At 49.7% G+C, this 23,441-nt stretch overlaps 2 protein-coding genes across 4 annotated transcripts; one reads left to right on the forward strand and one right to left on the reverse strand.

Moving 5' to 3' along the window:
- The first annotated feature begins 15,501 nt into the window (after positions 1 to 15,501).
- C21H1orf174 (chromosome 21 C1orf174 homolog) lies at positions 15,502 to 18,827 on the forward strand. Its single transcript, XM_050909642.1, has 3 exons — positions 15,502 to 15,708; positions 16,363 to 16,860; positions 17,658 to 18,827. Exons 1-3 carry the CDS (start codon positions 15,502 to 15,504, stop codon positions 17,766 to 17,768), a joined length of 816 nt encoding a protein of 271 aa, XP_050765599.1. The 3' UTR covers positions 17,769 to 18,827.
- Positions 18,828 to 18,884: 57 nt separating this feature from the next.
- DFFB (DNA fragmentation factor subunit beta) lies at positions 18,885 to 23,437 on the reverse strand. Of its 3 annotated transcripts, none has more exons than XM_050909411.1 (7): positions 23,324 to 23,437; positions 23,125 to 23,251; positions 22,805 to 22,993; positions 22,004 to 22,083; positions 21,664 to 21,834; positions 21,326 to 21,426; positions 18,885 to 20,842 (listed from the first exon to the last, which is right to left on the reverse strand). In XM_050909411.1, the coding sequence occupies exons 1-7, from the start codon at positions 23,435 to 23,437 to the stop codon at positions 20,626 to 20,628; spliced, it is 999 nt and encodes a 332-aa protein (XP_050765368.1). In that variant the 3' UTR covers positions 18,885 to 20,625. The 3 variants fall into 3 exon arrangements, with proteins under 3 accessions (XP_050765368.1, XP_050765367.1, XP_050765369.1); XM_050909410.1 differs by having other exon boundaries at positions 22,805 to 22,999; positions 23,098 to 23,251; XM_050909412.1 differs by having other exon boundaries at positions 20,671 to 20,837.
- Between the last annotated feature and the right edge of the window lie 4 nt (positions 23,438 to 23,441).

The raw sequence follows: 23,441 nt of genomic DNA on the forward strand, positions 1-23,441 counted from the left end.
CGCTCGCCCGCGTGCCCGGCGAGGCGAGAGGCAGCCCCGGCCCCGCGGGCAGCCGAAAGCTGGCCCCTTCTGCGCTTGCCTGCGAGCGCCAGCTGACGCCGAGGAGAGGCAGCCCTCAGAAATATGTCAAATTAGCGTTCCAGCACAATGCACAGGCTTTAAATATAAACTTTGTGAAGAGAGGCTGACATCGCTGTCTGTCTCCAGGTCCTCAGAGGCATTTGATCATCTCCCTAACAAAACACCGAGCCCTCCCAAAGACACACCGCTGCAGGCTAAGAAATAAAATCCCCACTAAAGATGCCACAATCTGGAATTATATCATCTCTCGTTACCCAATGAGATGGCACAATTTGGCCCCTGAAGCCGAAGATGCATTTTTCAGATGTAGTCAGAATGTATTTTTTGTTTGAAGTATTCACGCCTGGGCTGCATTCCCACGCAGACGCGGGGCTCTGTTCCCAGGGCGGTTGGGCCAGCGGCTCGTCCGAGCACCGGGAGCAGAGGCAGGCAGTAACAGAGCTGGACATCACCTGCCCGTGCCGCCCTGGTGCTTCCCACGCCTTTAGAAGTCTTGTAAAAGCGGGCAGCGTCGCAGGGCTTATTTTCTAACCCAGCCAGGGAGTCCAACACCACCGAGATCCAACAGCAGACACCGGCTTGTTTCTCTTCAGCTTCTAAGGTTGTAAGGGAAAGAAATTACTTGGCTACTTCCCCAAGCAGCAGCAGCAGGGCAAGAAAACGCTCTTCCAGCCCTTCGCTGGCCGTACCAGCTCCAGTCCCCGGGAGGTGCGGGGACAGCAGCAGGCAGGAGGGCGCTGGCAGCCGTGGCAGAGCACCGGAGCCGCCCGGAGCTGTGCGGTCTGAAAACAAACCGAGGGGTGGGAGACGTCTGCGGAGACCCGAGGCAGTTAGTGCTACGGCACTTGTCATAATTGTTCTGCTTGGAATCTCATGCACTGGTAATTATTACTCTCCTAATTTCATTATTCACTATTGTGATAGGTAGCTTCACCTCTCTCTATTTCTCTCTCTCATACAAACCTCTTATTAGCATTCCCTGCAATGAAATTATTCCCCATCCTACAGCTGAAACAAGCCAAGAGCAGGCTGGTGCACAAGATCATCATGTTATAGGTGCCTTTCTGCAGCTCCTGCCTTCTGCGCTTGCTGCGATACCAAAAGTGGTGTGACGGGAGGGCAGCTTCCCGACGAGCTGCGGGACACGCGTCCTTTCCCGGGGGGAGCAGGGCAGGGGAACCCAGCAGAGCTCCCCCCGCCGCCTCCTGCCCAGGCGGCTGCCACACAGATCTCTGCTCCAGACCACACAAAGCTGTTCGACTAGGGCTGTTTGATCTGCTTCCAAAAAAAAAAAAAAAAAAAAAAGGAAAACTTCCACTTAGCCTTTCTTATGATCCATAAAACGCTGCTGGAGGCAGAGACAGCTGCTGATATAAAAAAGTTACAGTTGGTAAAGAGAACTTATTGCGGTTGTATGGGATGCCTGTGACTGTGCAAGCGCCGGGCTGCCAATGCAGAAATAAAGCAGCGGTGCTGCTGCCGTTCCCGTACCAGTTCCCCGGAGTGCCATGTGCCAGCAGCGCCGGGTATCCGAGGACTGCATTGGCACCCGTGGCTTTCTGAGTCCCTCGCCGTCTCGCCGTGCGCTGGCTAAGGGATGTCATGCGCTGCAGCCGGTGCTGTTGACGTGGTCGGTGCAGGAGAAAAGCTCTATTGCAAGGGAAGGGCTGGCACACGGAGCTCTGAGGGCGATACCCAACTGCCCCACCTGGCCACGTCCCTGCGCAGCCGAGCCTGCAGCCTTTACATCCCACCCTGCGGGGAAAGGTCAGGGCCACCGAAGCGGGCAGGAGAGGGTGAACGGAGGTACCAGCGCAGCCGAATGAACCGCCGGCGCAAGGTTATAAAAAGCCGCAGGTGGGAGGAAGGGCTCCCCAGCACTGGAGGAGGAGGAGGAGGAGGAGGAGGGCAGGGCACGGCATGGCGGGCTGTGTGGGTGCTGCTGGCGTGGAGGCTGAGGGAGCATGCTGCTGCCCACCTGAGCGGGCTGGAGGTGAGGCTGGGCAGGGGGCCGCCGGGGCCCCGGCAGGCGACATGCAGCTCAAAAAGGGGTTCCCTGCAACCCTCCCCATTCACATCAGGAAAGCCAGCAGCCCCAAATTCTTGTCCATGATCCATCACTTTGTTTTGCCTCCTGGAAACTCGAGAGGGGGAGACGTAAGGTGGGAGGAGGGAGGGGGCGTGTGGAAGACTAATTGCAGCTACACCTCGGGACTGTGGGTGCCGCAGAGATGGAAAAAAGTTCTTTTCAACTGCAAATTGGTAACTGGATCCTTAACGTTAGCTTTGCAGTTCCAGAAAACACAGCATCCTCTTGTAACGCCCCGCCACGCAGCGTTGGGACGTGGCCAGCCAGGCGGGGAACAGCACAAGCCCGGGCAGCAGCCAGGACGGTGCCCCCGCCACGGCGGCGGCTCCCGCAACGATGCTCGCAGAGGGTTCATGATGCTCGCGGAGGGTTCGATGCAACTGTTTAATGGCAGTGTTTAAAAAGAGGAGTTGCCATGGCAACTGCCACCCGGGTTTTTTTGCGCATCGGTACAGGGAAATGCCTGCGCTCTGTGTGCCCAGCCACGGCGCAGCGGTCGTGCTCCTCTGCCCACTCTGCTCCGAGGCAGCCCGCAGCCCGCGGTGCCCGCTCTCCTCCATGGCCACATCTGCGGTGGCCGCTGTTGGGGGCCCATGTCCCGGAGCGTCCCGCAGCCAAGCTCGCAGCGAGGTGGCCGCTCTTTGCCCTCAGCTCCGAGCGTGCCATGCTCTTGCCCGAGCTGCGGTTTCCTCTGGCAAACACTTGCTTGTCTTCCAGGCTGCCTACGATGAGCACAGCGGGCAGGAGCTTACGCTCTTCGTTAAGCAGGGACCTGCTTCTGCATCGTCCAAGAACAGCCTGGCGCAGGGATGACCAGCAGCTGCCCTGAGCGTAGGGCATGTGTCATCGGGGAGGTAACTGTTCATTTCCCACTCGTAATTACCTCGCATGCTGTCTTAATAGCTTAGTTGCTAACTAAGACTAGATCTTTGGTAGTAATAAAAGCAGTCCCTTGGTGGGTGGGGTTTCTGGCATTTCATCTCCCTTCCAAAATGAATAATTTATACAAGCCTTTATTGGAGCCCAGAGTTATACAATAAATGTTCCATGCAAACACGCTCACATATTTCAACGTTAATCTCTCTCCAGCGAATTTCCCTGGCAGGCCAAGCCAGTCTGGGATTGCCACATTGCTTATTTACGTAAAATATCATAATCTCACTTTTATTTGCATTTCTGAAGTGCCATTAGGGTGATTTGGAGCATATGAGCCCAGGCGGTTGATTGCAGCTGCAGCTCCTGGTCCGGGGTGGGAAATGACTTTCAGGACTCCAAGGCGAGACGTGGCCAAGCGCAGAAATAGGTTTTGGCAGGCGGGCGCTGCAGGAGCACCGAGCCCACGGGGGTAAACGCCAGGGCGCGGGAGGGGAGCATTTGGGTGTTTTCAAGGGGCGGTGTGTTTGTACGGGGCTGAGCAGATGGAGATGGGAACAGCGTGTGTCACCGGGAGCTGCTGAGCTACAGCCTGAGCCCATCCTCCTGGCTTGCGTTGGGCAGCAAAGCCTTGAAGGCAGTTTAAATCCAAGGCAGCTCTTGCAAGAGAAGGGCGGCAGCTTTCGGCAGCGACAGCTGGGCTGCGCCCCCACCCCTCCCTGAACCAGCGTGCTCTTTAGGGATTTCTTCCTTTCCCAGATCATACCCATCTAAAACGACTTCATTGCTGAAATCCCAGTTGTAGCCTCCAGAGACTAATTACCTTCTTCCTGCATTCGCATCGTTTACATTCAAGTCAGTTTAAGGGCGATGTGATGTTTTGGAAGGCGATGCGAAAGCGGGAGACAAAAATCTTCCAAGAAGTAAATGGCTTGGAAGAAAGATGCGGGAACACGCATGTGGCGAGTGCAGCCATTTTGCGATGCGTTCGATCCGCCTTCCCATCAGGACCGGGAGAGGGGAGGTGATGGAGGCTAAGAGTCCCTCAGATCAGCACTTGCCAGTGTTTCACCCGCAGAAGAGGAGTCTCCAGCGGGAACGGAGGCGTGCGGCTTGTGCTCCTCCGCATCCCCTTCAGAACGAAATGACAAGCACCAGCTTGGTGATGCTGTGCCTGTCTGAATCCAGATGTCTGGCTCCCATACAGATTTGTGCTGCTTTCGCTGCTCGCAGCAGAGAGGCAGCTTTAAGACAGGCAAAAATTACTTCCAAGTTGTTGCTTTGTGCACTGCTGTCTTCAGCCAAGCTAACCGCCGCTGGGGCTTTCTGATGTTCTTTGTGTGATTTGAGGCTCTCTTTAAAGCTCAGGATCGTGCAGCCACAGGTCTCGGTGATGGAGAGGAGGGGACGGTCTCCTTGCAGCCAGGATGCCTATTGACACGTCTTCTGCTTTGCTCTGCTCCAAAACAGGGCACGGAAATGATTTTCCAGGCATCCGCGCCTGCCACTCAAACCTCCTAACTTCATCATTTTAAGCACGTTCTCCTCCGCTTTTCTCCTGTCCCTGCAAACGCCACCTGGAGCTGATGATCCGGTTGGGAGCTTTCCTTGCTCAGGTGGCCAGGAGTAACGGCTCGGCAGACCGAAGGCGGTTGGGATGTCCCCCGCGCCGCGGCTGGGTGGCCAGCAGCCCTCCTGGGGCTCGGCAGCTCCTGCTGCCTGCTGGTTATAGTGGCTCTCTGGGGAATAGGAACTTAAAATATCGCAGGTGAGCACAGCGGGAGAGCTTCCGATGAAAAGCAGTAACGGTTGTTTGAGAAAATTAATTGAATTTATTTGACAAATACTTGCAGATCTAGGGAGCAAGTGCATATATACCTGGCAGAATTGCTTCAAAGGAAGCCTATTGTGGCTGCTGTCACTTGTTCTGCTCCTTTTTCATATTTTTTTCTCTTGAAACTGATATGAGCCGGAGAGCTAGTGAAAGAGGACTTCATTTCATCCAAAAGCAAGCTCAGCAGCACCTGGCGTATTCTGGAGGATCTCAACAGGCCTTCATTGTCTGGCCGTGCCGCTGTCTGGGCAAATTTAGCACATAGCCAGTGGGCTGCTTTAATAGGAGAGCTGCGATTTCAGGAGAGCTATAAATTTATATTCCCCTGTAATTGCGATAGCACACCTTAGTGCTGTTGCTGTAGCAAGAAAATGGTTCTCCCCAGCGCACTGGGGACTTGGCAAAGATGCTGGCACAAACAGGATAACGAATGTTAGATAACTTGCGTGTTTCACAGACTCAGCTTCAATACTGAAAGAGCAGCATCCCTGCATCAGAGAGGGGCTTAAAATTATCTTCAATCTAGGGAATGTTTTCCCCTCTGCACACTGGGATTTGCATGGGGACCTCACTTCAGCGTTAATGGGATTTGTGAGCCTGGAACATATCTTAATGCTCTGCGTCCCTCGTATCTCTTGTTTAAGTAAAATGAGTTCGAGTTTTTCGTCTTAATTGCAGACTTGTGATCTGGAATAGACATTCTTGTACTGAAAAGCATCCGCTTTTAGGTCTGTTCCTCGGGGTAGACAACGACAAAGGCATGTCCCTGGTCTCTGCTGCCTGTACGCTACATTCGGAGAGCACAGCTGTATGCCAGCGGTGGTTTGCACTTCGGTAGTCACTTCAGCCAGCCAGACCATCTCAGAAATGCCTCGCGGCTCCAGAAAGACTCCCCTCCTATGGACAAGTAAATTCAAGCAAGACATTTTGTGCTTTCATTCACTACTTAGCTTGGACCAGTGTTTTCAGCCTGCGGCGTGGGTATGTAAAAAGAGGTCCCTGCTTGGAACAACCCCGGTTCGGATGAAGCGGGTGGCCAGTGGGGAGCAGTGAGGGTGCTACAGGCTGGGTGGCAGCGAGCCTGGGGGCTCCCCTTCCTGGGCCAGCCCCCCCGGGCAATTCCTCGTACCGCTTGGGACCACGCTTCCCTAGCCTTAACATCAAGCCAAGGGGTTTGGCTGTTGCTGCTGTCCTGCAAGAGTAGGAGCACTCTTTAAAGTTGCTGCTGTAGTGGAATAAAAAGTTATCTCTAACCCTGTAGGGATTTGGCAAAGATGCTGGCACAAAAATAGTTTGTAATTAGCTTTAAGACGTATTAATGAAGAGAAGTATAATTATTATTACTGAGTTCAATTACAGCCCTTGGATTACAAATATTCTCCCACAATCCCTCAAGAAAGAAGTGCATCTTGTCTCTGCAATTAAATAAACTGCATATCAAGGGGAGGGGAGAGGATTAAACTACAGAAAAAAGAACTGCTTCAACTTGACTGTGGTGGCCCCTCTCATCCTCCCGGCCAGCTATCTATGCTTTGAGGAGAAGCATCCCTGCTCAGCACAGTGCAACGGCAATAAAAATATTCTTTGGGAAACTGGTGGTTGGCTTCCTTCCAAAGTCTTAGGCGTCTGCAGCAGTTGCCATGTTAGTAGAATCTAATAAACTCCTTTCGGAAATATTTATGGAAGTGTACACCTGTACATTTCTGTTTCCCAGAAATGCAGCCTAGGCAATTCTTCAGGGGTTTTTCCCTCCCCGGTTACTGAGCGTAGAGACAAAATTGAGGAATTCACATGTTTCCTGCAAAGGAGCGTGACCGAAAGCACAAAGCGGTAAGAAATGCGTAGCTGCAAATGCGGAGCACTGCCACAGGTCAAGTGCTGGGGAAGCTGCACACTGAGTGCAGGGAGCTTGACCTTGACAACGCAGCGGAAATGTCGGGCAGCGGTAAAACAATGCGCTCCCTGGAGAACAGCAAGATCCGGGGGCTGGAGCAGCCGCTGATGTGCCTTTGGGCTTCTTGGCCAGAGAAGCTTGCCTCTGGAGAGCTTTGAGGGAAGGAGAAGCCAGCGCTTAGCTGTGTGCTGAGCGTTGCATTGCATTTCTTTCACTGGGCATTGCATTTCTTTCACTTGCAGTAAGAAATCTGTTACTGAGAGGACCACCCTGACGTGGATGCTGAATAGCCAAGGACCAGGCTCCCACCCAGCGTCAGAGCAGCTCTGCTGGCTTTGACGCTAGTGGAGAAGTCTGCTAGGGTCCGGGAGATGGTACAGGCGGTCCCCAGAAGAGCGCTGCTACCTTGGAAGATAGTGCTGCTCCCTCCCGCTCCCCGAGCAGGGCGGGATGCTCCAAGCCGGCCAGAGCGGGGGGCTTCGCGTAGCTCTACCATTTGCTGCTTTTAACCCTAAAATCTATCCTGAAACACTTCTGACATCAAAAGTGCGCTGAGTTAAGCACAAGAGCAGAAGTCCTTGGTGACGTCGTGGTTGTTTTTCTGCAGGACGTAAAGAAGCAATGACAAGCCTTGGCGAGCGTATGGATGTGCGTGGAGACTGTGACGGCAGCGGTCCTGGTAAGCTACCGGCTGTCTCTCGGAGCGCTGCCTAGGAACTTGGGTTCTTCTCCTGTTAAGCAGGACGACAAAATCACCACCACGCATATTGTAGTAGCTTCTCCTTAAACATTGCTAATGTCCGCAGACAGAGCGGTTTGTCTGCCTGCACTAGTCGTCTCTGGAAATGACAGAGCCAACGCTTGTTTAAATTCTCTCAGAACCTGCTATCTGAATACATTTCTTGTGCAGCCTGATCGTTGTTAAATCTTTCCTCCCTAACATGGTTGACACACTGTTTCAGGGCTTGCTTTTGATCGCACTCGCTGTAGGACACTTGTTCGTACTGTGAACCCTACTTCTTTGTTCCTGCAAGTGTGCTACCCATGGGGAAACCTTTGTCCAAATAATCTCAGATTCCCCAAAGAGCGAGAGCTGCCGGCTTTGCTTTCTAGTTGAAGTGGCAGCAAGGAATATATAGATTTATTCTTCTATTCATCGGTGGCTTTCTATTCGTGTATCCTCACATCAAATCAAAGTGTCAAAATAACATCCCCGGGTATGCCAGCCGCAGCTTCTGGCCACTGGACGGACATGTGAAGAACAGGTATTTTTGGTTGAAAAGGATAACCAGCAAGGGTTATTTAGTGAAGAAGAAGACCCAAGACACACGGTAAGAAGAAACTAATGCACAAACTTTTGCTAGAATCTGAGGGGACTGGAATTACAACAGCCGCCCCTCTGACTGCTGCACCTCTGCTGTGTGCCAGGCAGCCCCGGACCTTACTGGCATCCCCTAAAGCAGAGCCATCGTGAGCGCTGTGAACGCCCAGCTATAGACACTCCTTCTGGTGACAGCTCGGCTCCTGGCCGGGCACGTGGCACGGTGTGCTCAGGCAGCCAGTGCCCGAGCCGAGAAAGCAGTCTGCATTGCCACGCGCCTGCCCTGGGCGCGGACGGAGGCAAGGGGAGGGACAGAAAGATGCGGCAGTCAGGTTTCTAGCTATATGACAGCGTTTGTGTTACTTGACCACTTCTAAGCTCTAAGCCTTCTTCCTAGGTTTTATTTAATTCTGGCTCTGTTCAAGTATTAAGCACTGTCAGTGCACGCAGAAAAGAGCCCTAGAAACTCGCTGCTTGTGAAAGAGTTCTCAGCTGAACTCTTTGTCCACTTACGTGATTAATCTGTCTCTGTCTGAAGTGCAGCTATCGCACACCGGGATAGTGTCTGGACAGTCGCACTACATGTTCCTCACAGTATGCAAGTGGTGTGGATGGCAAGGCACAGAGCCGACCCTGCAAAGAGGTGGAAGACGACTTCAGTGCTGTGGCATTGTGTAACGACGGAGCTACTCCTGGAAAAAAACTGCTTCAAAAGAGTCAGTACACAGGAGATCCACCAGTGATTTCTTGATGGAGGTATGCTTGCATGTAGAAAACACTTAAACAGATTGTAATGAAGATCTGGCTTCATTACCGGAGCCTCGTAGGGCTGATAACTGAACCGCTCCTGCTGCACTGAAGTCCCCAGTTGGAACAAATGCGTAAACGCATGGCACTCCAGGACACTGGAGCAGTTGTCTTAGCATGAATCCTGCCAATGGTACAATATTGCTTGCTGTTGCATGAACAGAACATGTCTCCTCTGATTGTTTTTTCCTGCTCTTTTGAGATAGACGCTGTCTGAGGATCCCCACTGGTAGAAGGTCTGCTCTGAGGAACAGTTACAGCTCTTTACACGTAATCTCTGGCATTGGTAATGGAGGGTAAAAAAAAATAAGTCTAAGTGCTTTTCGGATGAAGCTCCCTCCTTTTCTGGAAGGAGTTTGTGAGACTTGACAAGAGACTGACCTCAGTGGCCTGTTCCACGGCCCCGCTCTAGGGTGTTTCAGCTGTAATTATCCTTTTTTAATTTGGGGAGCTATTGAACTGTGATAACATTCCTGGAGCGGCTTAAACTCCCACTCCTGTAAGATACCAGGGAAAAAGATGCCTCTTGAGGAAAATGCCGACGGCTTTTTGCTCTGCTAAGAAGGTGTCACCTGGCCTGGCCACCTTCTCCCATCTCAGATTGGTGATCACCAGTGGGGACTGCACCTCTGCTCGGGCCAACTCTGTCCTTGGAGATATCGTTCTTCTGCCCAGCAGTTGGTGACTCTTGGGAGCCAAGAATTAAATTGTTGAGGCTTTATAAACTTTATGTATCGAATTATCACAAGATAAGTGACAGAAAATGAGCAAGAGTTAATTATATGACAGAGAGGGAGAGTGCCACTGCGTAGCAATCATTTCAAAGGCAAATAGAAATATTTATAGACTCAGGACTGCAAAACTTGCCACTGCACTCTGACACGAGATGTGCTATTGATTCGCAGAGCAACACTTGAGGATGGGGCTCTGACAGTCATGTGGGCCGCAGCTCCGCTAAAAGGTAAGTCTCATCTCAAGCTGGGTTCAAAGGCATGTGCTAATGTGATAAAATCAGGTAACATTTTGTAAAATCAGAATTTCAAAAATATCCTGGCGATCTTCTCGTTTCAGCCCCTCTTTAGATTTCCCTATCCGTGTCGCTCGCTGACGACCAGTGCAGCTGTGAGGGCTTGCAGAGATGGCCCCCACCCCGAGGCGCCCCACTGCTCCACGCCACCAGCGCTGAGGGAGCGAGTGCCCCCGTGTCCCTTCCAAGGGAGGGCTGCACACAGCTCTGCCGGGCTCGGTCACCTTCAGGCAGTGCTTGCCGCCGCCTTGAAAGCCCAGATTGCGGGCGCGTGCACAGTTCGTGCAGGCGTTCATTTCTCAGGTCTTCTGTGGCTCTCCGTCATGCAGCGTCCCGCGACGTTTCCGCTCCGTTCTGCGGTCCAAGCAGAGTGCTGCAAAGTGAAGAAGCTGGGGAGAGGAGACGAACGCGGCCCTGAGAGTTTGCACGTGCTGAGAGGCAGAAAGACTTCAAAAACCGATAAACATCCGAGAGTGGCCACCCTGAAGTCACCCTCCTGCAGGATGCTCCCCTGCTTCCCTGTGTTGCTCCTGGGGATCATCCCATGCTTGAGCGCAGTTGTGAAGCAGAACAAATCCTCGGTGGGTATAACTCACCAACGGAGCGGCATGCTTTCCCAACACCTTCAGACTTGGCCCGTGCTATTTTCGCACTGCTAGCAGGGGCTGACTAATTCTGATGGGAGCAGAAAGAATTTGCTATTACCTGCAGACAATAGAGGGAAGAAGATAATGCATTCCCATCCCAAAAGCAATCTCTGCAGGCAGGTTTTGAGACCGGTTTCCAACCATCTCCCTTTGGAGACCACCAAGCAGGCTTTAAAAGAACCCTTTATATTTTTAGCAGCAACATAATAGTGGTGGAAATTTAATAAACTTCGCCATCAAATATTTATCCCATTACACTGACTTAAGTAATTTAAGCTGCTGAAATCAACATTGTGGTTTTATTTTTAATAAGCCTCGCGTAAAACAGCCTCTTCTATCATTGTCAGGTGTGTATGGAAGAGTTGCATTTACTCAAAGAATTTTTAATCTCCCCAAAGAGACAATATGTTAAATAATGTACAAAATGTTACCTGTCGCCGGTAGAAAATCTAGCTAGGGTTAGGCAAGCCTGATGTTTACCCGCACTTAGGACAGGGGAAGAGCACATCTTTTTTTTTTTTTTTTTTTTTTAATCTAGGCAAATAATGCTGAGAGCGCCCTGGGCTCAAATTTTGGATGGGGTTCAGCCTTGCTGGATGCAACGTTCCCACCTTGTCCCACGGCCAGCCGGGCAGGGTGGCAACGCCAGGAGAGGCGGCTTAGTTACCTGCAGCCAGGGAAGAGAAGGGCAGGGGTGGGCTGGAGGAAATCGGGAGAAGCTGCGAGACCCACGCCAGCTGGGAATAGCAGACTATCGGAGCTGCTAAACACAACTGCTCCGGCTCCCTGGGGTTCCCCAGCAAAGAAACCAGGCAACAAAACGGGCATCTGGGCCCCTCGCAGGAGGGCAACAAGGCTTGGCAGGGAGGGGAGCCTCTTCCAGGATCACCGTGCAGCGTTGTGGACCGCGACCGCCTCGCAAACCCCCGGGAGCGCGGCAGCTCCAGCCCGGCTCCGGGAGCTGCGTGGCCGGCAGCCGCGTTGCCCACGCGTGGCTCTGGGCGCCGCATCGCCGGTCTAACACTGACCCCCAGTGTCTGGCAGCTGGTTAAGCCCAGCTTCTGGCCCTGAGCTGGCCGCCCCAGCGCCCGGTGCTGGGCCCAGCTTTGCTCCTGGGGGTAGCCAAATGGGGAATGAAGTTAAAGCGGCTGTTAAGTTTGATGTAAATTAAACCACCATCCCTGTAGCGAAACGATATGAAAAAGAAGAAAGTGGTGGGAAGAGAATGCTTGTTCGCATGGCTGCAGTTAAAGCAACTCTTAAAGTAAGGCAGGAAAAGATTTCTGGAAGCTGTTGCTTTTTAATGGCAAGGCTAAGTTGCCACAGTCCACGCGATCGGATTCCTGGAGCACAGGTAACGATTTGGTCTCAGTGGCGTGCTTTGTGCTGGGAGAGATTTACTTGCGTTTTGTGAAACGCTTTAAAAATCAACGCTGCTCAAAGCAATTAAGGTCTTTGGAAGGGTAGGAAACCAGGGGCAAATGGGGTGCCCTGAATTCATTGGTTAGTGTTTGCAGAGTGCTTTGGAAAGGATTTGCCACGTAAACACTAGAGATCGTTACGAAAACTGGCTATGTGCATCAACCGCGGGGAGGATCCGACGGCCAGCAGCAGGCCCTGGGCAGGGGTCCGGCATCTCCGGTTGTAGCCGGCACAGGGAGGTCAGTGCCACACAGCTCCTCAGTCAGACAAGTATTACAGCTATCCAACTTGAGGTGGGCTCTCCGTATTCTCTGTTTCTCAGGTGTCCCTTAAGGTTTTTAATTAATGAATTTCATAGTTTTTGTCTTTGCTGCTCGCTCTTGCAAAGCCTACGTACTCCGCTCAGTTGTGTGAATTAATTTCTTCAGCTACTGGCTTTCCACATTTGGTTCTTGAGAAGATACTAGCAAGAAATCCAAAATAAGCCTCAAAAAGAGATTTCTCACATGGCAAGCACAAATTTTCACTATATATCATAAATTCCCTGTTATTTCTATGTCTGGGCTCTCTAGTTCCTGGTGTGAATATTCCTCAGTAATGAAAATGAAGGTCTTATTCACTGTGAGCGGTGCAAAGGTACTCAAGACAGCAGTGTTCAGGACAGCTGCATCAGAGAGCTGCAGACCCCCTTGAATGCTTCGGTTCTGGCTGGGATGTGAACTCATCAGAAATTCGTCCAGGAGAGCCCCTTTTTCGGGAGCCCGAAATGGGCAGTTCACTGTTGTTACCCGAGCTGGCATGACAACATTGTTTGACAGGAGAGAACAACAGCTAAAAAGTTGCGTCTTCAAATCCTGAGTGAAGGACGAATTCGCGCTGCTGGCGCTTGCTCTGCTGAGGAAGCATGGAAGGCGGCAGGGCGGAAGGATGCCGCCGCGTGGTCCAGGCAGGGAGCGAGGCTCCCTGTGCCAGTTCCTGGGCAGCGGATCCTCCTCCTGCTTTCTCCCCACGTGCTGCTAATGGAGAAGAATTCAGCCACCCTAACTAAAAAGAACTTGCCCGGAGCAGGAAAAGACCAGCCAGGGCTCCTGCTGGATGACTGTTTAGTTTGAGAGACCTCGCGTTCAACAGTTAACAGCCAGAATGTTTACAGGCAACATTTTTTTTGGCTGCTGTCCCTAGCATGTCACTGATGTTTAGCCAAACGAACTGGGAGGATTATAACAGACAGGGACACTGGTGCAAGTGACAGGCGCAGAGACAAGTGCTGCAAGGAGCTAATTTACACATCGAGTTTCACAGCCTGAACCTCCCTTCCTGCTCAATAAGCTCATCAGCTGCTGCTTTATACCCGCCAGCCAGCTTTCATAAAAATGAGGGAGCTCACAAAATCTTTCTTTTTTTTTTTTGTTTGCCTGCCTGCTTAGACAACAGATTCTAATAAAAACCACTTTTTAATATTGTTGAAAATAAGTCCTCTTTTATGTGGAAATGTGAATTTAATGTAAATAGTTTGTGCTGCTCTGATTCTCTTTAAGGGCTGCTCGGCTGTTAGCAGTCCCTGTGTAGCCTTTCAAGTCACTCAGGAGGCACTGCCTGCTGCTGAGATGCGGACTGATCTCGGAGGGGATCTGCGTTCTCGCTTGCCTCTCCCGGGGTGCTCTCTGCGCTACTTGACGGCTGTCTCCTCAGAGAGGGATCAGCCATATTTCAGAAAACGCAACAACATCTGCAGCCGCCAAATTGCCACCGCCTTCCCACAAAATAACGTGGTTAGAGGGGAGAATGCGGTGACCGTAATGCAAGAGCTCTGCGAGGGAGCCCTGGCATCCTGGCTTCACCTGCGTAAGGTGCTTTGTCCCTTGAAAGTGTCCAAGGCCACCCCGCGCAGTCTCAGGCGCTTGTGGTCGTGTACCTCCAGCCCCATGTGCTGCCACAGACTGTGAGCCCGCGCTGGGTTACCGAAGCACACGAGCCTGCTTAGGGCTGAGCCACCCCTGCCCTCGTCGCTCGAATACGCACATCAATTTTACAAAGCAGCATAAAGAATGAGAAACATATAGTGTTGTGAAAAGTATTTATTAAAATTCTCAAGATTAGATTTTTCTTACTATTTTCAGTTCGTTGGGGAAATTAAAACAACAACCAAGTTTTCCAGCTGCAGAAATGCTGTTCTTCAGCCGGTTCTAGTCCTCTTCTGTTTATGAGACAGGGTAAGTTCTCACTGCCTAATAAAAACAATCATCTGTATTCCATGGCTGCAAGCAACAACACTGTGAGAGAGTGGAGCAAGTCGAGAAGCTTTTGGAGGAGAATATGAATTATCTCAGCCAGAGAACAAAGCACAGAAGGACCCCTGAGCACCGAGAGAAATTGCAGAACAACGTATCAGGCATGTCTCCGAACCTCCGCAGTTTAACTGGGAGACTTTATGGTTTTGAGAAAAAATGTCTTAGTTGAATATTCCCATAGGTACATTCGTGCCACTTATTTCTGCGATTTAAATTGTTGCTCATGTTTTTTAAGGCCAGGATGAACGGACAAGCATTTTATCAGCTAAGTTGGATTGAGCAGCACAGGTAATATCCTCAGACCACTGAGACTTGTGGTATCGCTCTGCAATGAGCAAGAGCATTACAGGCTGCTATAAAGAAACGAGCTCCTGTGCCCTCAGCCGGACAGAATTATAAAAATCCCCACAGCGTCCTCAAAGCACTGAATTAACAGACGGGAGAGCTGTAGTTTACTGTGATGGATAGAGCCCCTGGGCTCCATTGCGGCGGACGCTGCCGTCCCTCCTCCGGCGCAGACCGTCAGGGCACGCAGTACCTACAATTTCTCAAAACGGGCAAACGTGCTACCTCGCCTCCCCCAATAAAATAAGTGAAAATAATTACACACTTAAATCTAGGTGTCGGGCTGCTTTGCTACACAGAAATTCATCTGCTATCGTCAGAGTCCTTGAAGTTAAAGAGGGATTTGAGTTACTGACATAATTTGTTCCCTGAGGGCTGTGGAAACGAACTGAGAGGCATATCTGAATAATAACTCCCCGACCACACATCTTATAAGAGAAGCAAGCATCGCTCCAGAAGGAAGACACAATGGGAAGCAAAAGATCTGAAACGTTTATAACCTATATAGCGATCAGGCAGGATTTGTTTGGTTTTTTTCCCCAGGCAGCAGCCCATCAGGGAGATCTGGAGGCACGCTCCTCTGTTTTTCACTTTGCGAAAGCTTACTTTAACGTAACGCTGCCTGTGGGCCAAGTCAGGGTCTGGGTCTGTGTGATGGGCCCGGGCTTGCCGCCCTACTTGCGGCTGGCCGAGGCGGTCTCCCCGCCCGGGCCCTGTCTCGCCCCACCACCGAGCGGGGACGAGGCCTCCCTTCGCCCGTCGTTTCGGCCCGCCGGGTTCCCCGGGAGAGTGGCGATGGCGAGGCCCGGCTGCCCCTGAGGCGAGAAGCTCCACAAGATGGCGAGCGCGGGCTCCCGCGCCCTCCCCAAGATGGCGGCGGGCGGAGCGCGGGGCCGCAGCCGCACGGAGGCCCGCGGCTTAGCGCTCCCAGGGCGGCGGCGACGGCGGCCTCCCGGGCGCTGTGCGAAGGGGTCCCTGGAGGGCGGGCGCCCGGCGACCGCCTCTGCTCAGCCCGCGGGGGAGGCGCCGCCGGCGGCCCGCTGCCAGGAGCCGGGCGGCCCCCGGACGCCGAGCCTGGTAGGAGGGACGGGGCCGGGGGAGAAGGCCGCGGGGCCGGGGCGGTAACAGTGTGGGGGGTGCAGCTAATGATTAACAGCTACAAACTGAGCATCACCATGAGGGAATTATCTGGAGAATTTGAGTAAACTCTTCGCCTTTCCTGCCTTCCCGCCACTTTGTTAGACGCCTGTGTGCAGACGTACAGCGCAGGGGCATATTTGTGTGCCACAGGGCCAGCTTTCGGAGTCATTACCGTTCAGAGGCCGGTGGCAGGCTGTTAGCCCGCGCGCTGTGCTGCTAGCAAGCGGTGGGCCGCTTTGCCATCCCGGCTGATAGTCCGTTCTGCTACATTAATTGCCATCTACAGCATCCCTAAGAAAATATGAAAATGGTGATTAGCCACGTACGGTGCTAGGTTATGCTTTGAGAAGTGGCTTTCCACTGGTGACGGACTGTGTGTTGTGGTTTCATGTAAGCTATCTGCTCCTCTTTTCTTCTTTTCATGTGCGCTTTCTACTAATTATTTTTCTTAGCGATGCAGCTTTGGATCAAGGTGCCGCTGGCTTGATGGAGCCCTTCGGTTCCACATCCAGCCTTCCTACTAAAGAGATCTGGTGATTCTATTTTTCTTTATTTCAAGTAAGCTTTAGGATTTTATCTTTTTTCTCACAGTGTTCTTCACGCAAGGCGGCTGACAGACGACCCACAAAGAGGCTAAAATGTGAAAAAAACAGTCTAGTAAAATCAGAACTAGAAGGACTTGCATGTGGAAGTGGAAACCTTGCTGCATTGGGGGAAAAGCCTAAAACATCTGAGGATCGACATTCAGAAGATCCAGGAGACGGCAATATAATTCAACAGAAAAAAGGTGAAAGCATTCCAGAGGCTAATGAAGACAAACAGGAAAAGGAGCATAATGTTTCTCTCAAGCCATGTCCAGTGAAATCAAGCAGTGCTCCATCAAAAATGGACCGTGATGAAAATCTGCATAATCATGTCTGCAGGGAAGAGGAGAGCAGTTGTGAGAGTGTACTTTCAGATGGGTCTAGCTTGGAGGATATAGATCTCCCGAAGAAGCCGATACAACTAGACAATAGTGCTTTCTTGGATGAAGACAGCAACCAGCCAATGCCAGTGGACCGGTTCTTTGGAGATATCGAGTTTATACAGGTAAGATGATGACAGTCTGTTCACTCTGCGTATTCAGTTCTGTTCCACTTCAGTCTCGCATCTTCAAACAAAAGTAGGCTAGCCTCAAAATTGTAGGCAAACTTGACCAGTATTGGTAGACATCTGGAGTCATATCCCTGTCCCCTAGATAGAATTATTTGTCTCAGAGATGGAATTAATTGCCAAGGCAAGTAAATTTCAGATGTGAAATCTTTCTTGTTTAGATTTTATTATTCCCATTCCGTAACATAGGTATTTTTACTCATAAAGATACAGTGTTATTCTGTCGAAATAGTTTTTCACCGGTCATTGGTTCTTAATGGCGATTATTGTAATTCTTTGGAATGGAAGCTGATTTCTGGCCACCTCTACTTTTGGATCAAGGGCCAGAGCTTTCAATTCGAATCCCAGGTCTGCCTTTAACCATCGCGTAACTCTGGGCAAGAGATGCCACCCTCTTTTAGGCGTTTCATGAGGATTGGGATTTAGCAGGAGTCTCGGTTGGGATTTAGCGGGAGTAGTGAGGATTCGTTTGCACTTCACCCTCTCTGAATCCTTCTCAAGCCTGGAGAAGGAATGCCAGCCCTCACTTTGACCACGAGCTGCGACTGGTTCAGGCAAGCTCCCCTGAAAGCTCCTCTGCTTCAGCTGTGGGTTTATGCCACCGCTTCCAAGTGCAGAGGTGTGGGTTGGTGCCTCACGTATCAGATGTGGAAGTATGTGAACTGTTGGAGAGGTAGGAGGTCTGCCATTTGCTGCAACAGACTTTCCTTAATGATTTTATCCTTTTCTTAAAGGATCTCCCAGCAGTTGCGCTCCCAAGCACAACGATGAGCAGGCGAGAATTCAGAAAGCTACATTTCATTGCAAAGGAAGATGAGGAGGAGGAGGAAGAGGATGTTGTCTAACAACAAACTATAAACAAATGAAACCTTTTTTCTTTTTCTTTGCACATGTAATGATGGTTGGCTATGTCACTAACATAAGGTGTCTGCGTTTGCCTTTTCTCAGAGAGAGAACTGGTAGAGTTTGTTTTTCTGGAATTGGCAGATACAGTATTCTCCCGCAGTTATCTGGGGCAAAGATTGACTGAATTTTCAGTGATTTTGAAACAAATTGTAATTTATCGCTTTACCGCTAATATTTAGGACAAAAACAGGGAAAAGAGAAGTTCTTACTGCTTTTTTATGAATTTGAGCCCATGTCTAGCGTGAACATTTGGTCTCACTCCTTTTTTAAAAATAGCCAAGAAAACCATGTTAGGACAAGGTCCTTTTTCTTTTAATTCTGCTATGTCTGTCATTGTGGCATCCAGTTAGTAATGCAGCCAGCCGAGTACCCAGTACAGAGAGGCACACCGGCCTCTGTTGCATAAGTTGTGTTGCATTGTTTACATCCAAACCAGAAGCAATTAAACCTCTAAAATGCAGTTCTGCTGGCAAAACTAAATGCATGGATGTCAATGTGAGTTCAGTGGTGTTAACCTCTGGAAGTTAAGTACTATTTATTGCACGTCAGTTCTCTGAACCACCGCCATGTGAAGCTGACTGCTTCCCTCTTCCACCAGACCAGCCGTAAGCATTGCCTTTTTTAATGGTTGTGTAATGCAGCTCGTGCGGTATTTTCAATTGACTTCCAAGGGTTATGAGTAGGAATTTCGTCAGTGATAAAGGAGGAATAAACACTCTCAGTGTCGGACTTGGTAGATGAACGAGTATCGATTGCTAAGGATATGGGTCAGTCCACCAAATTTGTTATTTTGGCCTGCATTTTTAGAAACTAATGAGCAACCTCAGATGATTTCAGGAACTGTTAACTCACCCAATGTTTAAGATACTACTTCTTTGAAAGTGTGATTATGCAGTAAGCTTCCAGATCTTTATTGTTATAAGTAGTTTCTTCTACATTTCTATAAATATAGAGAAAATGTTATCAGCAGATGGTTTAAATAAATATTAATTTCTACAGCTATAGCCTGTTAAACATTCAAAAGTTGTAAGCCAAACAAATTGTATATGCATGACATGTTAATTTATTCACATTTCCACTCCAGCTGATGCATTGTTTCTGTCAACGATATTTCTTGGCTCCTTTTCACTCTAATTCTGTAACACAGAAAAATCTAATTTTTTAATAGCATATTCATGGTTTTCAGCACAACTCCATCTTGAAGTAGCTCTCCCAGCTTTCCTTAAATGCTGTACTTGCTACCGTCTCTTTCTAGCAAATATGTCTTCCCACACAGACGCTCATTTTAGTTTCAGCACTGTGTAAAATGGTGATTTTCAGTTTGTAGGAAGTGTGCCATACAGATGATTGTGTTTGTCATCGGAATCTTAGCTGTGATGCCTTCCCCAGTGTCGAAACAGTATAGTGTGCATTTCCATCTTACTTACCGATGACGTATATTCAGTAAGGCAATCTGGAAGGATCGATTCAATGCATTGGTATTAGAAATCCTGTATTTAGAATGCACCAACTTACTTTTCACGTTGAAATGTTTGGGAGGGGGATTGAGTTTGTTTACAGTAAAACAACACTCTCTGTAGGAAAGCTCCCGCATTTCCAAGACCTAGTAAGTTATGGCTCACACAGCAATACTGTCTTAATACAATTCTGTGTGGACTAGTGGGATTTGCCCAGGTCAGAAAGAGGACCAGAGACATGGGGGACAACAGAGCTCTTCCTGGAGACGAGTGATGTTACTTCCATAGCAGTAACTAACTAGTCCTCCACTCATAAACACGTTTCCCTGCGCTCAGTCTTTGTATTGGCCAAGCTATATTACACCTGATTAACCACTCGTACACCTCTGCCTCCACATACACATACAGAAAGATGGTGGTAGTTTTTTTATTTAAAAAAAATTCGCGTTGTTTACACTGACAGTCCCTAAAAGTTCAGTTGCTATCAGCCAATATTTAAAAAAAAAAAAAAAAAAATCAAGGAAAAATCGATCTATTTGTAATTTGTCACCTGAGGTAGGAATTGTTTTACAAAAGCAATGTTCTCTAAAGCAGCAGGTAAACGTGATTATTACACAGTAACAGTGCTTGTACTGCTTCAAGCAAACTCAAGCTAAAGCGGCAGAAGCTGTTTGAAAGGAGAGGGAAATCAATGGGAAAGATGACAAAGAACAAGGGTGGTGAAAGCAAAGATATGCCGTGGCCTCGCCTTCCTTCTAGGAGATGCATGCCTAAAGCAACAGCAAACGGAGTGGTCGTGGAGGAGTGCAGGTATTTTGGTACAGAAGAGCCAGCAGCTCTGGCACTGCATCGCCCTTCGGCATACCTGAAATACAGTGGTTGTCTACCCGGAAAAGGCACAGAGCAAAATAATTATCCTATTCTTTTTCTGGCTTAATGTTCAGAGAAATATGAGTCTACAAGTCCCCTCAGATTAGTTTTTAAGTTTCATTTCTGTGTACTGTGAGTTTTGGGCCTCCCTTTGCCATGGCAAGAAAGAGACTGTAGGGCGTAATCAGTGTCAGCCTCTGGCCTCATTTTTATACTGTGACTCACAGCTGTATTTTATTGCACTTCACACAGTGTGATCTGAGGAAGGCTTGTAGTGAGTGAGAAGGCGGGAGAGTAGAATTAGGCATGATATGAATGTATGTGTTGTGAGATTGCAGTTGAATTACTTAGCAAGTCTCTCTTGCCAGGGACTCCTAAATAAGTTTTTGTTTAAGAAACTAGAGCTATTTAAAAATGATACCACAGGACATGATTTTGAAAAAAGGAGAAGTCACTTCCAGAGATAGTACTATGAAATCTTGTGGTTTTGCTTCCTTTTTTTGTAAATTTTAGTTTTGTCACAGCTGAGATTATGATTGGTTTTCTTATGGCAAGCAATATGTACAAGCTTTAAATTATCCACGGTAAACAGCAGCTGATAGAAGTATTCCCAGTTCACTTCTCTTCCATCTCGTGTTTTGACAGCTTCTGCCAGTTCTGGGACAACAGCACGTTTCTTCTCTATTCTTCAGTACACAAAAGAGAAAACAATATTGCCATCAAAAGTTTTTTCATAATAATCAAGTCTCCATCTTCCTCTTAGAGCCAGGCGGAATCTGAATTCTTTCACCATAACTAGGTTTATGATTTATTTTTTTGCCTGAGGAAATTAGTTTAGCAAATCCTGTTTGCTTCACAAGTGCACAATGCCTGAAAACGGGTCTGAGGGTTTTTGCCAGAGAGGAGTCTTCACAAAGGATAGCGTGGTGAGGAGGGGCACGTTTCCATACAAAGAAAAAGCAGCTAATGAGACACGGCATTATAATCTGCCTTCGGGATTTTATGGTATCAGAAACAGCTGCAGCATCCGAGCATCTTTTATCACAATGCACTATTCATAGTGGAGCTAACTGCACAGTGCAGGGGGGTAAAGACTCAGTGGCTGTACCTTTCCTGCCTAAGATGACGGGCATGAAAGAGGTAGGTTTGGATTACTACTCTGTACATACATGTGATCGAGATTCCAGGTACTGAAGAGGATTCTGCTTTCCTTGTTACCGTAGGGGTTGATAGAATGCTTACATGGGCAGTCATCTCTGTCGAAAGGTCCCTGTAAAACAAGACGGCTACAATGAAAGGCGTACTGCTCGTCACCCCAGCGCGGTCCTTCCACTTGCTATAACTAACCAAAGATAGATCACGCACGCTATGACATCACCACCCCGCCAAACTTGATACTGCGCGCTATGCAAGCATCCAAGTAACTGTTTCCTTCCTCTAATGTCGTTGCAAGTCATGCCGCTGCTTGTTGGAACCAAGACGCTGCTTTAGAAAGGGCTGAACTTACCTGACAAGAGAACCATCCCTCCGTAGTGCACAGGCGGACTGCCTCCTCCTCTCTTCTGTCAAAGTAGCATCCGTTGTATTTCACGGATTTCAGTTTATCTGACATCAGGTCAATTATCCTTTTATATGCATCTCTTGCTGTAGGATGAACATTTGAAATAAAACTACTAACCTAGAGGGGGGGGAAAAATACCCCAATCATTCCTTGGTGCCTGTAGCAGCCTGAGGCTCTTTTCTACAATCAGTATGTTGCACTGTAAAAGCGTTTATATATAATATGTGGTCACAGAATTACTTTTAATAGCAGCCTGAAAATAAGTTACTTCAACAGAAACTTTTACCTCTTTCATGTAGCTTCGTATTCTGCTTTCACAACTGTATCGCATGTAGCTTGATTTGTTCTTAAAACGAGACTCTAGACCTAAAGGGAGTTAGATTGTGTTGTAACTTAGTACTTTTGGTGCTGTGCTTCTGCCTAGCTGGGTATTTATCCCTTCTTTTCAGTAACCCAGTATGCACAGATTTTTTTTCTTTCCCATTTTTATTTTACTGGTTCAAGACTGCCCTGCTCTCAGCACTTCAAAGGACCATGCAGAGCATCTGCTGTGAGAGCAGCAGCTGATATTATAGTCGTTAAATGTTCCTCCTTAGTGTGCATACACAGAACACTAAGAGACTGTGAAAAGAAAACTGAATTGTTTAGGAAGAACTGCAACAATGACTTGGGAATGGGAGGGAGACCTTGCAAAGAAAGTATAAAGAAAACGTAAAGAAAGGTTAGCTGGCTGATAGGTGCAAATTATCAATATACTATTAGCAAATTGTTAAAAGATTGTAAACGCAGACCTTTGTTAATGGGGAAAAAACGTACTGCAGAGCGATCTTGGATAGAGCAATAGGGAACATTGTTTTTTTACTGTTTTCTGAGAATAAATATGCATATATTTTAAAGAAACCTAAAAATGCCTGCTAATGTAAGTGATAACTAATCCCCTGACCAGGTACCAAATCACGCCAGCCGGAAGGACTCCCAAATTTTTAAGCTACTCTTCTTCAAGAACAGCAAAATTGACAGAAGTGACTCTCTCGAGCAGCGTGAGAGCTGGTGCCCCTCAGCAGCTCCCTGCGGGCGACAGACCCACCTTCAAACCATTTCTTGTCGTCCTCCTTCTCCTCGGCCAGGATGTTTTCGTTCAGGTTGTGGATGAGATCCACCAGCAGCTTCTGCCTCCTGGGGGCCCGCTCGTCGGAGAGCAGCTTCCGCGCCGCCTCCACGACCGCATCTCTCTGGTTGCAGAAGGCAGCCAGGAACCGCTCGATGTCGCTGGCACCTGCGGCTTGCGCGGGCGAGGCGGCGCCGGCTGAGGGGCCGCGTCCGGGCCCGGCCGCTGTCCCCCCGCAACCGCCGCCGTTTGTTCCCCCCCGATCCCCCTGCCCGCCCGCCCGGCCCCGGCGCACTCACAGCCCCGCCAGGTCTCTCCGGGGCCCAGCAGCACCAGCTCCGTCTGCGGCGGCAGGGCGCGGAAGTAGCTCTCGGTCAGCTCCGTCCCGTCCTCGTAGAGGCAGAGGCGGCTGCCTGGCAAGGGAAGCTGTCCCCCCGGGCGGGTGAGAGACGGGCGGGCCCACGGCCACGGCCCCGCGCCTCGGCCCCCGGCCCGCACCTGCAGCAGCCGGCAGCCCTTCCGCAGCAGCCCGCGCAGGCTCCCGGCCGCCACACCGAACTTCTGCGGGCTGCCGCACCCGCGCAGGCGGAAGGCGCGCAGCGGCTCCGACATGGCC

Source organism: Gymnogyps californianus, chromosome 21 (assembly GCF_018139145.2).
Source record: "Gymnogyps californianus isolate 813 chromosome 21, ASM1813914v2, whole genome shotgun sequence".
Taxonomy (NCBI): domain Eukaryota; kingdom Metazoa; phylum Chordata; class Aves; order Accipitriformes; family Cathartidae; genus Gymnogyps; species Gymnogyps californianus.